The 16,551-nt window shown below is 49.4% G+C and overlaps 1 protein-coding gene across 22 annotated transcripts in view; it reads right to left on the bottom strand.

Moving 5' to 3' along the window:
* The window catches only part of LOC110284891 (protocadherin gamma-A4), a 182,533-nt gene that overhangs the window by 15,517 nt on the left and 150,465 nt on the right, over positions 1–16,551 (bottom strand). For 18 of the 22 annotated variants that reach the window (XM_021150886.2, XM_021150870.2, XM_021150874.2 and 15 more), the window contains exon 2: positions 1,106–1,164. In XM_021150886.2, coding sequence (XP_021006545.1) covers positions 1,106–1,164 — 59 coding nt within the window. Of the gene's footprint in view, positions 1–1,105; positions 1,165–1,753; positions 2,279–3,999; positions 6,632–8,151; positions 11,558–16,551 lie in introns of those variants that run through there. The other 4 variants (XM_021150859.2, XM_021150857.2, XM_021150888.2 and 1 more) reach the window with 4 other exon arrangements.

The raw sequence follows: 16,551 nt of genomic DNA, 5'->3' as shown, positions 1-16,551 counted from the left end.
GAGAGAGAGAGAGAGAGAGACTGAATGAGAAGCAGAACAGACATGGAGACTGACACTGAAAGCTGTAGAACAAAAAGAGGCAGAAAGAGGAGAGTGGAGCATGGAGAGAGGACCACAGTGACACAGGAAATGACTGGACTGGGAGACAAACAAAGAGGACAAGGGACAGAGACAGAGAAGTGGGCCTGGGGGGGGGCGGGGGTAGTGGCATTAGGAAGAGTCAAATGTCTTCATGCCTTCTCCTTTTGTTGAGCACCTTGGCATGGCAGGCACAGTACAGAAGTGTGTGCAGATGGGACAAGAGACACAGGTGTAAGGGATGGAGAAAGGGGGAGGCAGAGACTGCAAACTAAGAGACTCTGGGGAGAATGTAGAGATGAGAAGGTATAGGGGAGACACAAGCTGGAAAAAGAGGAGAAGGAGACAAAAACCCAGCAGGTACAGGGCAGGGTGTGAACTCAGAAGACAGCTTGGAGAAGCAGAGTGAGGGAGACCTCCCTTGGTTCTCCTTAAGGAAAATTTCCTATTTCCTGTGTTGGTATGAGAACGTATCATTTTATAAGCAATGCCGTCTCCAGCTTTGTGGTTTCCTTTTTCCACAGCTGCTGGGCTGCTCTCTCTCTCTCTCTCTCTCTCTCTCTCTCTCTCTCTCTCTCTCTCTCTCTCTCTCCTCCATTTTCCTCCACGGTTCACACAAGGTTCTGACTGGAGACAGCCTGTTTTTCTCTGGCCCCACTTCCTCTACTCAAGTCACAGGTCAGGCTAAAGCCCAGCTCGACTGGAGGAGAATGTAAACAACGGACAGATAAAAGTCCTCCTCACCCCACCCCCACCTACAGAGCCTTCAGGAGATCGGAAAATGTGCGTGTGACTGGGAGAAGGAAGAGGGTGCGTGGGTGAATCTTGCTTCCAAAATAGCTGGAGCAGGCATCTCTTCTTTCTGGGATCTGCTCAGCAGCCCCCAGAACACAAAAGCCTCCTGAAATCATGAACCAGGGAAAGAAGCCATTTGTAGAAAATGCCGAGCCCTCCCCTCATCTTCTCCCACGTCATCACGGAGAAAATGCCGCAGAGAAGAGGGTGGGATGAGGAGTCAGTCACCTACCCGCTCGTGCCGGGTCTCTGGGCTTGAGAGAAACGCCAGTCAGTGTTGGGCGGGGCTTGCTGTGGAGGAAACAGAGAGAGGCTTAGTACCCAACAGCTAGGTGTTACCAGAGCCCCTGGGAATGGGGGCAGGGAGTGGGTAAAGGAAGGAAATGGGATAAGGTGGGGGAGGGTACACATCGCTCCAAAGGTGGGGGTGGGGAGAACCAACCCGGAGACTAACAAAATATTTCATTTGATTACAGTGAACAAACACAGATTTCTTTGCTGAAGAAATGGATCCTTTTTTCCTGTCCCAGACTCTGAACTTCTAAGCCAATATTCAAGGACCCAAAGTGTCTTTTGTGGAACTGAGGAAAGAGTGCAAAAAAGTGCTCCCCCCCCCCAAGTGTCAGAGAGTAAAATCCCACCAGTCCAAGGCTAGAACCATTCAGCTCCTCAGCTGGGAACAAAGCCTTGGCTGCAGCAAGATGGCTGCTGCTCTGGGTAACCCTTTTTGTGCCACGTTGTGCACTCACACATTCAGAGGGCCACCTCCTCCGGGCCCTCGATCTCAAAGACCTCTTCCCACAGCTAAATACATTATTAATTTAGGAGTCATGCCAGCCTGAGCCTTTATAGGGCATCCAAGCTCCGGGATGCCTCTCACCCCCAGAACTTCATGCCTCACAATGGCCTGTGACCAAGGAGATGGGAACAAGGCAGCTCTGTCCAAGGCGGAGAAAGTGGCTGGGATGGAATCCAGTGGGACCATATTCTACAGGCTCCAGACAGAGCCAACTGATCCGTAGCCCTCTCCTAACCAACTCAATGTGCAGGGCTCGCCAGCCACCGCTTAATTTCTAACTTCCTTAGGTCCCTTCCAGGAGATGTATCCCACATTCTCCTACAGCCATGACTTCACCAGTTTCTGGGATGTGCTGGTAATTAATTCTCACACAGGCTCCCAGGAGGAGAGAGTGTGAGCACTCTGTGTGATTACTCTGGGGAGAAGGAAGACCCAGGACTTGCCAATGACTCACACTGAGGTTCACGAGTGACAGCGTTGTGGGTGGAACCCAGAAACCTAAGATATCAGGTGCCATGGTGGGCACCATTCCGGGGCTGCCGTGGACCCTCAGCCACTGTACCCTTTGACAGGAGAATGCACATGAGGATGTGGAATGGTGATCTGACAGGAAGTGGGGCTGAAACTTTACACCCATATGAGCATGGGGTGGGGGAGGGGAAGGGGACAGGTTTGTTCAGTGAGAGCTGCAGAGAGGAGATCCCCAAAGACTTTCTTCCATATTTGAGGTCTTATTGAGGAAAGCCCCCCCTCCCGCCCCCAATCCTGTCTCATCCTAGCACATGTTCATCTTTACAAGTTCCAAGTGCCAAGCTGTTCAAAGCACACACTGGGGTTAAACAGACTTGCATTAGACTCTTTCACCATTTATTCTAAACTTGAGCAAGTTGCTTGGCCTCTGCTAAAGCAACCACTAGCAGGCTAATAACTATCCAAAGACAGGTAGGAGAGGCAACGGCTGGTTCCTGGCTCTTTGATTTGCTTGGTTCCTTCTTTCTGGTTAGTTTTTGTTGTGGTGGTTTTAATTTTTTTTTTTTTTTAAAGACAGGGTCTGTGTACTCCAGGCTGGCCTGGAACTCACTAAGTAGAACAGGCTTGCCTCGAACTCAGAGATCTGCCTGCCTCTGTAGAGTGTTGCTGGCCTTTAAAGGAGGTGTGTAGTAGGGTTCTTTCAATCAACTATCAGAAAGTAGCTGTATATGTTCCAAAATATAAACCCCATACAGCAGAGGATGGGGTCGAGGATGGACAGACTGAATTAAAGCTTCAGAGTTTGTGGAGTTTGTGCTTTCCCCGTCTCCCATTTCAGTTTCCTTGCACCTGAGGGCTACCTCTGGCAGAAGCTGTGGTTTTCCCATCTGTCAGAGGAGGGAAGATTTGCCAAGTCTCAGACACTCTGAGCATTTTCCCCAAATCCTGACCCTAGATCTTTGAGTACATTTACGACGGAGCCAAAGCCTAGTTTTGAGTCCCCGGAGTAGGAGTTCTCCAGGCTCCCACTTTCAGGGGGAGGGGAGGGTCTCTGTTAACACCCGAGTGTCCTGGCGCAGGCGCTGAGAGTGAGGGTCTAGGCGTGAACTCCAGGACCGGCCAGACCTGGAGCTAGCAGGTTCTGCCTGTCCTGAGCCAAGCCTAGAGGGCCAGCGTCACTCCTGAATTTCTGGAAACCAACCCAGCTCAGGACCATGTAACCCTGTCTGCTAGGCAGTTTTGGGCGGGTTGGGGAGAAACTCCTGAACCCTTGCTTGGTCCTGGGCAGGCGTGGCCTGGGAACCTCACCAGGTCTCAGCCAACCGGAGCACTTCCGGGGCGGCCCAAGGGCTGCGTGGGGGAGGAGCGGCGCGAAGGTGTGACCAGCAAGGAAGATACCAGCCAGCCGTAGCCAAACATCACTGGTTGGCTGGAGCTGGAGTAAGCAGAGTTGAAGTTAACGACGGGTCGGCAGAGCAGGGAGAAAGCCTCAAGAGGGGAAGACCTCGGTGGAGCCAGCACCCAGGAGGTTGCAGCATGGGTCTGTGTTGGTCTACGCAGGACCCCCAGCATCTGCCACATCGCTGCGAATTCACCAGCAGCAATGCGGGGCGCCACCCCTTCTACATGCGGGTTAGGAGTTGCGTCTCCCTCCCCTTGCCCATAAACACCCCCTCCCCCCACGCTCAGAACCCTGTCTTTGCCTCAACCACTCTGTCCACTTTCCAACGCATCCAACAGGTGTGCCAGCTTGGTACAAAGAGAAAGAGAGTGCAAGAGCAAAGCCCCCTTAGGTGGACCGGGCAGCTTCTCCATCGCGCCCTCCCGGGGGTCGCATGGCGGCTCCCAGCCCTCACCTGGCTCCGCTCCCGCAGCGTACTAGAGCGGGAACGCAAGGCCTCGGGTTCCAGCGCCAAGGCTGAGGGCTGCTGCTGAACGCTGAGGGGCCTGAGGAAAGTGAAGTCACTGCCGTCCGAGGCCGGAGAAAAGCACGTCCTGTAGCAATGGCTCTGAGAGTCCGTGGGCCGCAGGGTCACCTCCATGTACTTTAGTGTGCCGTCTGAGCTCACCTGGAGGTTGGGGCTGGACTGCTTATAGAACTCCCTGGAGGGTGAGTCCTGGCCCCTGCAGCAGTGGCCCCCACCCCGGTCCCCATCTTCATGCCTCCGCAGACACTTAGCTGACATGAAAGTGAAGGTAACTAAGGATAAGAGACTGACAGCTGCTAGTGCCACAATAAGGTAAAGGGTGAGGTCTGACCGCTCAGGAGGGTGTGTGAGGAAGTCACTGGATTTGGGCATTTCCTCTGCATCCTCATCCTCCAGAACCAGCAGTACTGTTGCTGTGGAGGATAGGGAAGGGTCACCATTATCCCTCACCAGGACCACCACCTGTTGGGTATCAGAGTCATCCTCCAATAAGGCCCGGGCTGTGCGCACCTCACCAGTGTGTGCAGATACAAGGAACAGTCCGGGGGCTGTGGACTGTGGTAAGAGAGAGTAAGAGAGCCATGCATTGTGACCAGCGTCAGCATCCACGGCTGTCACCTTGGTGACCAAAGAACCAGGAGGGGCAGATCGGGGGAGACGCTGAGGGGCTGAGAACTCCCTGCCAGGTCGTGGGTGCAGCACAGCTGGGGCATTATCATTCTGATCGAGGACAAACACATGGAGAGATGTGTTAGCATGCAGTCGGGGAGAGCCGGAATCTCGGACCCCCACCACGATTTGCAGCATCTGCAGTAACTCATAGTCAAAGGTCCGCTGGGCAAAGACTCGTCCATCCTCGGGGTTGACATACACAAAGGAGGAGGCTGGGGCTCCCTGGATTTGACTCCCCACAATAGAATAGGTGAGGCGGGCATTATCCCCCTCATCTGGATCAGAGGCAGCCACAGTACAGAGGAGAGAGCCTGGTGGGCGGTTTTCTGGGATATAAGCAGTGTAGAGCTGTTGGGTGAAATGGGGTGCGTTGTCATTAACGTCTGAAATGTTCAGCCTGAGGGTGAGATGGGTATGTAGGGGGGGTGATCCAGCATCACTGGCCAGCAGCTCGATGGTATAATGGGACGTGGCCTCTCGGTCCAAAGGCTGGCTGGTGAGCAGCGAGTAGTGGTTCTCAGAAGGCTTGATCTGAAATGGCAGGTTTGGAGATGTCTCCAGGCTCACCTCACCATTTCTACCTGAGTCTCGGTCCCGCACATTAAACAATCCCACAACCGTGCCCACGGGTGTGCTCTCTAGGACAGGGTTGACCAAAGATGCCAGCAGCACTTCAGGGGGGTTGTCGTTAGCATCCCCTACATCCACTTGAATTACACAGTGGCCCTCCATGGCTGGCTGTCCCTGGTCTCGAGCTCTAGCATGAATTTCATAGAAATTTGATTCCTCAAAATCTACTGGACCCAATACATGGATTGCTCCACTGCTAGGATCCAGGCCAAAGAGATTCTTCACTGTTTCAGATGTATGGTCTCCAAAAGAGTAGTCTAGTTGGCCATTGGTGCCCTCGTCTGGATCAGTGGCATTGAGACGGAGCAGCAGTGTACCCGGGGGTGTGTTCTCTGGGAGTCCCACACGTAGAACTGAGGACTGGAAGGTTGGGGCATTATCATTGACGTCCAGCACAATGACCGAGATAAGGCTGGTCCCTGAGCGGGCTGGGGTTCCCCCATCCACAGCAGTGAGTACTAGCTGATGTCTTGCCTGAGTCTCACGGTCTAGCTGTTGCTCTAGCACTAGCTCTGGGAAGAGCTTTCCATCTTTTAGGGTCTTCACATGCAGAGAGAAGTGACTGTTGGGGCTGAGAGTATAAAAGCTCACAGTATTGGTGCCCACATCTGGGTCTTGGGCACTATCCAGTGGGAACCTGGCTCCAGGTGCAGCTGATTCCGAGATGCGCATCTCTCGATCAGGAGTGGCAAAGCTGGGAGAGTTGTCATTGAGGTCCAGGATCTCTACCTCTACCCGGGTGAGCTCCAGGGGGTGTTCAGTTACCACCTGTACAGGCAGCAGGCAGCTAGTGCTGGCTCCGCACAGGCTCTCTCGGTCAATTTTCTGACTCACTGCCAAAGCTCCGCTCACCAAACTCAGGGAAAAATAGCGCCCATTCTCCTCAGTGCCCAATCTCAGCCTGCGGCTCAATAGATCTGTCCCCTTTAAGCCCAGATCTTGAGCAACGTTCCCCACCAAAGTCCCCGGCTCAGACTCCTCCACCACTGAATACCGAAGCTGCCCAGACACCCAGCCACAGCAGCACAAGGACAACATACACAGCACTTGCCATTTCCCAGCGACCTGTGGTGATGCCATAGGCCCCATGACCCAGAAGTCCCTTCTTGGAGAGTAACTGTGCTGTCCTGTCTCCAAGGTAAACACCCAGAGCCTGGAATGCAGAAGCTGAAGTCTCCTAAGTCTCCTTCCAGCCTCTTTAAAAAACTGCTCTGAGGTTTGCCTGCCTGCAAGCCTTTCTTAGTCACCAACTGGCGGGGGTGGGAGGGGGAGGGGAGTTAAATGTAAGTGGCTCTAGGGAGCTGGAGGAGGAGAGGCGGGCAGGAAGAGCAGATCCCCCACCTCAGCTCTAAGTTTGATTGGCCAAAAAGTCTGTCTGCTCTCAACCAATTATGAAGTCTCCTCGGTCCCGGAAACCTTGGGAACCGTCGCTGAAAAATCTGTGTCACAGAAGCCTCCCCACTCATTTGGGCTGCAGGTTGATTCAGCCCCCTCTGGCAGGGAAGTTTGATGGCTCAGATGGTGCTCAACAGGGAAGATTAAAATGGTACAAAACTCCTTAGTGTTCTGTCCCAGCAACTTCCTGCGTGACTTCAGAAGCTTTTTTGCTTGAACCAACAAAAACGTGTCCTTGCGGAGATGCAAAGCCCACATGGCAGGCATTTTCCTTCCCCTCCTCCCAAGCCCCAGATCCTACCAAATACTGATCAAGCTTTGTCAGAACCTTCTAAAATCCTGCCCTGCTCTCCAGCAATGTCAGCCAAGAGCTACCTGACTTAGCTTTTCTGAGACCCTAGACTCAGAATGGGACCAGCAGCACAGCTTATAGGAAGGGATCTGGGCTACTACAGAGGGACCAGAAGCCACAATGGCCTCAGGGTTTTATAGTTTTCACTGAATCCAAAACTCTCCCTAAAGATTCCCAGAATGTGGAGGAAGGGGGACTGAGAATGGGATGTAAAGATGAATACAATAAAAGATCCCCAGAATGTCTGTCTCTGTGAGTTCTCTGACTCGGAGTGACCACCCACCTAGTGCTTTCCCCTAAAGAGGTAACAGATGCTCTCAGTTCCCAGATTACTGCATCTAGTCCACATCCCAGTGGGGAATACCAGGAGTCCCAGGGCAAGATCTCCACTACCTCTTTGATGTGCACCTCTCAGTTCCATGGGCTCTTTCCTTTTTTTTTTTTTTTTTTTTTTTTGACATTGCTATTTTTTCCAAATAAACACTTCCCTTCACCATGCTGGGCCAGAGGACACCAGACAACATTCTGAAACAAAAGAATTTTAGTCTACCATCGAACCAGTTGGAGATGGTAATCCAGAGTCAATATTCTCCAGGGCACAGCCCTCTCATTCAGAAAGAACAGAGGAAGCGGTCCTGGGTTTAGGTGATGTCCTGGCCCAACCCACATTTGTGCAAGACAGCTTCGATTGGTTGCTCCTACATTCCATTATCTTGTTTCCACAGCAGCTTGGTTCTTGATAACCAGTTACTTTCATTTCTTACTCTCAAAAATAAGGACATTATTACTGCCTCCCCACCAGCCCCCACTGAGTCCTGATCTATAGGCTTGACTCATCCCCAAGTTCTAACCACCAGTCAATTCAGAAACCACTTGTAGAGCACTGCATTTACAACACAGTTACTACTTACAAAAATGGTGACACCCCTATGGGCTCTTACAGGGAGGTCAGTACCCTCTGGCACTCGGCCCAGCCACATGGCTGGATCACAATCACCCTCAAGCATTGGCTGAGCCTGCAAAGGTCTCACCTCTAGCCCATAGAGAAGATCAGAGGGTGGACAGCTTGGCCGCACGGGCTCCCCAGCCATAGGTGCACTGGGTGACTTCACCATCATGAAGCTATCACTCCGAGTGGGCGCAGAAGCCAATGGTGTACAGCCATGAGAGTGGCCTCCCACGTCAACAAACTTGATAGGATCTTCTGACCCTAGCTGGATTCGGAGGATCCCATTGGAAGGAGGAAGCCCCTCCCTCCTCCGAGATCTGGTGAGACAGGCGCAGGTGCCAGCAGGAAAGCACGTTACTCCACAGGCAGCCCCACGAAGACACTTAGAGAGCAGTGCCACAAAAGAACCAAAGGAGACAAAGCAGATCGCCACTAAGGACACAGCCAAGTAGAGGGTTAGGCGGGATTCTCCTTCCCGGGGAGCTGAAGATTCTCGAAGATCGGGGACAACTGGATGAGTGTCTTCCTCTAAGGACACTAGGAGAGTCACAGAGGTAGAGAGTGGTGGGCTACCACTGTCCTTCACCACTATGACCAGCTTCTGCGGTGGGAGGTCAGCTGGGATGGGAACAGCAGTCCGTACTTCCCCTGCATAACGGGAGACTGCAAACAGGCTGGGATCTGGGGCCTCCAGGAGCTGATAGGAAACCCAAGCATTGTAACCTGAATCTAAGTCCACAGCCGTCACCTTTGTGACGAGGTGACCAGCCCCAACTGATGGAGGCAACGCCTGGGGACATAAGGAACCAGGCCTGGCCCTGGGGCGTAGCACTGCTGGGGCATTGTCATTGAGGTCTAGAACGAACAGGCGCACTGTCACAGTGCTGCTGAGAGGTGGGCTGCCCCTGTCCCTGGCCTGCACCTCAAACTGCAGTGTCTGTGTTTGTTCATAGTCAAATGATCTAGTAGCATGAACGGCCCCTGTCTGGGGGTTCAGAGAGATGAAGGAAGAAGCCGACACATCTCGGTTTCTGGGCTCTAAGAGAGAGTATGAGATTAATGCATTTAAGCCAGAGTCTGGGTCAGAGGCTGCAAGGGAGCAAAGCAGGTCCCCTGGGCGATTGTTCTCAGGAACAAACACCTCATGTGACCTCTGAAAGAATGAGGGTGGGTTATCATTCACATCTGAGATATTGAGGAAAATCGTCCTGTGGGTACTCAGCGGAGGGTTCCCAGCATCAGAAGCGGTAACCATGATGTCGTAACTGGATCTGGCCTCTCGGTCCAAGGGTCCTGCTGTCACGAGGGAGAACTGGTTCCTGAAGGCAGACTTGAGGGCAAATGGTAAGTGGTCGGGAATTCGGAGGCTCACATCCCCATTTGACCCCGAATCAGGGTCCTGCACACTGATTAGTGCTACCACAGTGCCAGGTTCTGCACTCTCTGGTAGAGTTCCAAGCTCAGAGGTCACTGTGATGTGGGGGGCGTTGTCGTTCACATCTAGAAGATCCACCCTAAGGCTGCAGTGTTGCTCCATGGCTGGAGAACCCCCATCACGAGCCCTTACATCAAATTCGTAATAATTCTCACTCTCAAAGTCTAGAGGCCCCTGAAGGGTAAGCTTTCCAGTAGTGGGATGAAGGCTAAAGAGGTTTCTCACACGGTCAGGGGTGTGACCACTAAAAGAAAAGGTGACGTTACCACTAGGTCCCAGGTCTGGGTCAGAGGCATTGAGCTGGATGAGCACCATGCCCGCTGGCGCGCTCTCCAACACGCTGATCCTGTAACTGGATTGCTGGAAGGCTGGGGCGTTGTCATTCACATCCAGCACTGACACCCGGAGCTCTGCGGTGCCAGATCTAGGGGGGTTCCCTCCATCCACAGCAGTCAGCACCAGGCGGTAGTCGGATTGCTTCTCACGATCCAAGGGCTTCTCCAGAAGCAGCTCTGGGACCAGGCTGCCGTCGCTGCGCTTCTTGACATCCAGGGCAAAGTGCTCATTGGAGCTTAGTCTGTAGCTGCTAATGGAATTGCTCCCAACATCTGCATCCTGAGCCTTTTCCAAGGGGAAACGCTGTCCTGGCGGAGCTGCTTCCCCGATTTCCAAGTCCAACTGCTGCCGCGGAAATCGGGGGGCGTGATCATTCACATCTACGATCTCAACCTCCGCTCGGTACATTTCCAAAGGCCCTTCGGTTACAAACTCCAGGGGCACGATGCAGCTGGCACTGAGCCCACACAGTGCCTCTCGATCGATTGGATTTTTGATGAGCAGGGCTCCGCTGTCCAAATCCACACGGAAGTGTCTTTGGTTCACCTCTCCAGCGACCTGCAGCCTGCGAGCGGATAGACTCTCTGTATCCAGCAGAAAATCTTGGGCGACATTCCCTACAAAAGTCCCTTCCTGTGACTCCTCTGGGACCGGGTAGCGAATCTGCCCATAAACGTAGCCCAGGTGGCAAAAGAGGAACAAAAGGGTAGCCCCCCACCAAATTTCTACCCAGCTTCTCACCGTGCTGGGCATTGCTGCCATCCGCTAATTCTCTACTTGGTCCGGAGACGCCAAAGAAGCTGACCCGCCCCTAACAGCCACAGCAGCTGGAGACACCTATCTCCCTTCCCCGCGCCAGGTCTGGCGCGGCTCCGCCGGCGCTGCAAGGGTTACGCGCCGTTTTTTGCTGGTGGCGGGGTAGATTTGTCTGCCTTTCATTACCCGATTGGCAGGCAGCAACTCCTGGGCTCAGCCAATAGGCTGAGAAGAGAATGTCCCAATAGCAGCAGGGTTAATGCGTCGTAGCATTGGGAGGAAACACACACATGCAGCCCCCGCCAAACAAACCCCCCAACATAATAAATACCAACGTTTCTTTCGACCTTCCTTCTGTTCAGTTCGCATTTGTGTCCGTGGCTCGTTATCATCGGGGAGAGGCAGAAATCATATATGTATTCCCCCTCTAACACATCAATTCACCCCGCCCCTTTTCGCGGGGAAAACAGCTACCTCCTGAGCCCTAGCAACCTGCAGCCCAGGAAAGCTAGTGGCTATCTGAGACTGGTCACTTTGTTCCAGCCAGTGTTGTCACCGACCAATATTCTAAATGAGTAGCTTCCATCTCAGGCTGGTTGTATTAAAGCAACAGCCTATAAGAAGCCCTGCATATTCCCACCATTCTGCTCCTCCCCAGATTACCTCTCTTTGCAGAGAAGGCGTACACATTAATGAAGCCAATTAAATTTATACAGCACACGTTTTTATTGTAACAGAAGGCACAGCAGAAACCAAACCTCTTATTCAAATATTTGCTACAACAGGAAGCTACCATTCGTTGATCTCAAGGACAGTATGAAGTAGGTGGCGGAAACGGGAATTGGGAGCCAGTCCAAAACTGTGCGAATCAGTCTCGGGGTTTTCCTCAGGACTAGCTCGCATTACCTGGCAGGCTGCTAGTGTTCAAAGACTGAACAGCCTTCTTGAATGATAGGGATCAGCCTCCACCAACATTGTGCCTACAAATCCTCTTTATCTGACACCATAGTATTCATGATTTGTTGTTAATTACCAACAGGGACCATTTCAAAAGAACAAGCCTTTCACTTAGCCCCAGGGGACCTCTTGTAGCTCCGGACTTAATCTCACCCCACCCCCACCCCTCATTCAGACCTCTTAGCAGCTGCCTACTAACTTGCCCAAGCGCAGGAACAGCGCATGCTTTGCACCATAGGTGCCTGAAAGCTGTACCTCTGACAGTAAACACACCAGCGAAAGAAAATCTCAGACAGAGCTAAGTGTGAGCTCTGTTAATTCATCCAAATCCTTGCCTAGATTACCAATAGCTACCAAAACCAAAAGCAGATCAAGTGTTCTTATCCTTATGGTCTTTTTTTCCCCCACTGTGCTGAAGTCAGCACCCAACATGAAACTCTCATATTCTGTGTTCTTATGTAAAGGCAAAACAAGTTCCTCCACCAAAAATACAAAAACCACAAAATAACAAAGCTGCCATATATACCTCCTCCATGGGAACAGTGGTGAGGAATCAGCCTGCTTTACCAAGTGTTGCTGACAGAACCCATGACCTCAGTTGCCTAAGTGTGGAATGGGGAGGGGAGGGGAGGGGGGAGGAGTTCCCATCTTTAATGTATTCCTATCCCTTGTTTCTTAGATCAACCAACAAGCCTGGAGACTTTATGCAGCCATTTCCTCCAATCTGCACTGCCTCTGTGCATCTCCCATTGATCTCATCCATTTCTCGTATGGCTGCCAGAGTAACTGCCAAAACAAGAAAAATACTGATGGCATCGTGTGTGTGTGTGTGTGTGTGTGTGGTATGTATGTGTTTGTGTGTATGTGTGTGTATGGGTGCCTGTGGCTGTGGTCTATGTGTGGTGTGTGTGCATGTGTGTAGGGACTGTATGTGTATTTGTGGTTTGAGGTGTGCATGTGGTGTGTGTTTTGTGTGTGCATGTGGAGTGTATATGTGCATATGTGTATGTGGTGTATGTGAACATGTGGAGAGTGTGTGTGTTTGTAGTGTGTATGTGGTATGTGGGTATGTGTGGAGTCTGTGTGTGAGTGTGTAAGGTGTGTGTATATGTGGGGGAGGAGTGTGGTATATGGTGTGGTATATGTGTGGTGTCTGTGTGTGTGCGCCCATGTGGAGTGTGTGTGTGGTGTGCGTGTGTCTACATGTGAGTGTGTGGTGTATGTATGTCTGTGGGGTGTTTGGGGTGTGTGTATGTGTGCATGTGGTATTTGTGTGTGTAGTGTTGTGTAGTATGTGTCTGTGTGTGTGGTGTGTGAGTGAGTGTGTCAGTCTGTGTGGTAATGTGGTATGTGTGGTGTGTGTACCCATGTGGAATGTGTGTGTGTGTATGTGCTGTGTGGTGTGCATGTTTGTCTCTGTGTGTTGTGCATGTGAGTATGTGGTATATGTGTGTCTGTGGGGTATATGGAGTGTGTGTATGTGTGCATATGGTATGTATGTAATTTTATTTATGTTATGTATGTATGTTTCTATGTGTGTGGTGTGTGTGAGAGTGTCAGTATGGGTGTGTGGTGTGCATGTCTCTGTGTGTGTGTGCATCAGTATGTGTGTGTGTGCATGTGGAGTGTGTGTGTGTGTAGGGGTGGCCTTATTCAAGGTTAGCCTTGAAGAAGCAGTCATTCTGAAATGATTATTTTATATGGGATTAGAAAATGAAACAACCACCACCACCATTATGACATGACCCACAGGTCATTCAGGATCTAAAACCTTGATTATCCAGACTGTTATAGACACACTTCAGGGTTCTGCAATAATGAATTACCTTTATCCCTCTGCATGGAATTTCCTACCAAGTCCCTCCTTGGCCCCTTTTCCAGTCTGGCCATTTAAACTTTACTCTTCATTCAAGCCATCACCACCACCTCTATAATCTTGTCTTCCCCAGGCTGACTTAGGTGTGTCTTACCCTTTGCCTCCACTGTTGCTTGTAGAAGACAGAACACCATCCACCTTCCTCCCTTCTTTTAGACAAGATTTGTGGTGGACAGTTTTATGTCAATTTGACACAATCTAGAACCATCTGAGAGGCAGGATCTTCAAATAAGAAAATGCCTACTTAAGATCAGGCTGTAGGCAAGCCTGCAGGGCATTATCTTAATTAGTGATTGATGAAGAAGAGTCAGGCCATTGTGGGTGATGGTCCTGGGTTCTATAAGAAAGCAGGCTGGGCAAAGCCATGGGGAGCAAGCCAGAAGCAGCACCCCTCTATGGCTTTTGCATCAGCTCCTGCCTCTAAGTTCCTGCCCTGCTTGAGTTCCTGCCCTCACTGCTTTTGATGATGAACTGTTATACGGAAATGTGAATGAAATAAACCTCTTCCTCCCCAAGTTGCTTTTGGTCATGGTACGTCATCACAGCAATAGAAACTCTTACTAAGACAAGGTTTTACTATGTAGTCCTGGTTGGCCTTGAACTCAGATCTCTCTCCTAACAACTGCTGCAATTAAAGGTGCATACAACCATGTCTGAATCCATTATCTTTTTTTCTTTTTTTGTTATGTCTATTGCCTCTGGTATCCTGTGTATCATAAAAGAAGATTGTCTTTTCATTCTTTATAGTGTCTAGCACATGGGGACACTGATATACTGTGAATATCCATATCATTTATTACTTCAACAAATACTGGTTAAAGATTTACAAAGTAGGTTTTATATTTATGTCTTGACGAAGGAAAAAAACTTATTTAAAGCTGAAAGAGCAACTTATGTATACGGTATTGCAAGTTCACACTAAAACAAACACAGTCTGCTTACTAGAATTGGAGCATCATAAAGCCCTAATTCCACATGTCCTTGATTTGTTCTTTAATGCCAGGTGTGTGATTCTCCCATTTCTAGGTTGTTCTTTTGTTTGAGGCAGAGTGTCACTATGTAGGCTTTCCTGGAACTCACAGTGGTCCACGAGTCTTGCTTTGAACTTACAGCTATCCACCAGCATCTGGACGGCTTCCAAGTGCTGGGATTAAAAGTGTGTGTCATCATCCTGGTTCCACCTCAAGTTTTTTTTTGTTTTGTTTTAGTTTAGTTTTTAGAGATCGTGTTTATGAGTGTCTTGTATGTGCTTGCATGAGTTAATACACACCACATGCATGCAGGTGCTCAAGGGTGTCAGATGCCTTGGAACTGTAGTTATGGGAAGCTGTTAGCTGTCTAATGTGTGAATGGGGAGTGGGATCCAAGCCTGAGTCCTATGAAAAAGCAGCAATTGCTCTTAAACCTCGGAGCCATTTCTTAAGCCCCTTTACTTCTAGGTTAAAAAATTTTATATATTATTACATTACATAATATATAATATTTATATAATATATAATACAAATATATTATAAATATATAGCATATAAAATATATTATATTTATTGAAATATAATTGAAATATGCAGTTCACCTATTTGAAGTGTACAATTTAATGGCTTTTTGTATATCCCTCTATACTAACTTGATGGGACTATTGCCACAGTTGAATTTTAAAATATATTTGTGTCACCCTAAAGAGCCAGTTCCAATTGCTCAGTTCTACTTTCAAAGACTAAGCCAGGCATAATCCAGAACACCTATGATACCAGTACTTGGAAGGTGGAAACAAGAGAATCAGATCAGTCTGGGCTACTTAGGACAGACAGACAGACACATGATTGGGAAGAGCAGCCTAGAAGCTAGTGATTTAGGAAAATTGTTTCTTTTGGTGACTGAAATGCCACAGTATTACACCTTACATACAATGCCCTTCTAGAATTGATCCATGAAATATTTAAACATTTAAAGCTGGAGAGTGACTTGGTAGTATTTTTGTTTTTATTGGTTTTTGGCTCCTGGTTCTGTGAACACCAGACTGATCATGACCCTCTGCTTCATACAATAAATGATGGGCAGGCAGGTTCTAGGGCAAACTTGAGATGTTGTCTGTGCTTCAAACTTTTTGAAAGGCTCCTGGGTGGTTTTAAAGGGTACCTGAGTTTGAGAACATTGCCCTTGGCTGACCGAGGAGTAGCTTTTCTGTATGCTATCACCCTTCCTCAGCTTCTTCTTTGCCAGTTTAAGCTGTTTTCATATTTGCTCAATTCCAAAGAGAGTTCAAGCTTTTGGACAAAGAAGTACTAGTGATAATCTCAATAGTAATAATTAGTAATGTTTAACCATCATGACAACCAGGGACATGCAGAATGGCACCAATGGGTCCAACAAAGCCCATGTTGTTTCCTCTTGGCTTGCAAGAGGCTTAGAAAGGAGACCGAGTAGCATGTGGTCAAAGACTCAGTTGGTAAGTGAGAATCCTCATTTGTTTAATTGCCAAACCCAAGAATTGCCAGCAATAGCAAGGCAGTGGTGACACATGCCTTTTATCCCAGCAGAGGCAGGCAGATCTCTGAGTTCAAGACCAGCCTGGTCTATAGAGTGAGCTTCAGGTCAGCCAGGGCTACACAGAAAATCACCAAACCAAACCAAACCAAACCAAACCAAACCAAACCAAACCACAGAATTTCCAGCAATAACCAACTTAGCTACCAGATAACAGAGGTTCTCCTACAATTCAGACTCTGTGCAGCCTGTCTCAATAGGAAGCCTTCATAGTCACCAGCATTCCACCATGCATGAAAGAATGCTTTACCTTTCTAAGGAAATCAATGAATCTCCCTTTCCTTGTAGGTCCACACCCAGCAAAGCACAGTGCTGGAAGAAGATCAGGAACACTAGAGACTTTTCCACTTGATGTTCTTTTGTGCCATCTAGATTTATTTTCAATATGAAATTTTATCTTCATAATCGAAATTATTAGTTTTGAGTATTATAGTTAAATTTTTGTCTTTATATAAGATATTTGGTAACATGCCCACTATTTCAAGTGCTGGACTTGAAATAAATTTATAGAATGACTAGAGCTTTATAAATTATCTGAGAACGAGGTAGAAGATTGTGCAGGCTAATGAAGGTTATTA

The sequence above is a fragment of the Mus caroli genome, chromosome 18 (assembly GCF_900094665.2).
Source record: "Mus caroli chromosome 18, CAROLI_EIJ_v1.1, whole genome shotgun sequence".
Taxonomy (NCBI): domain Eukaryota; kingdom Metazoa; phylum Chordata; class Mammalia; order Rodentia; family Muridae; genus Mus; species Mus caroli.
This window is presented reverse-complemented; position numbering and strand designations above follow the sequence as displayed.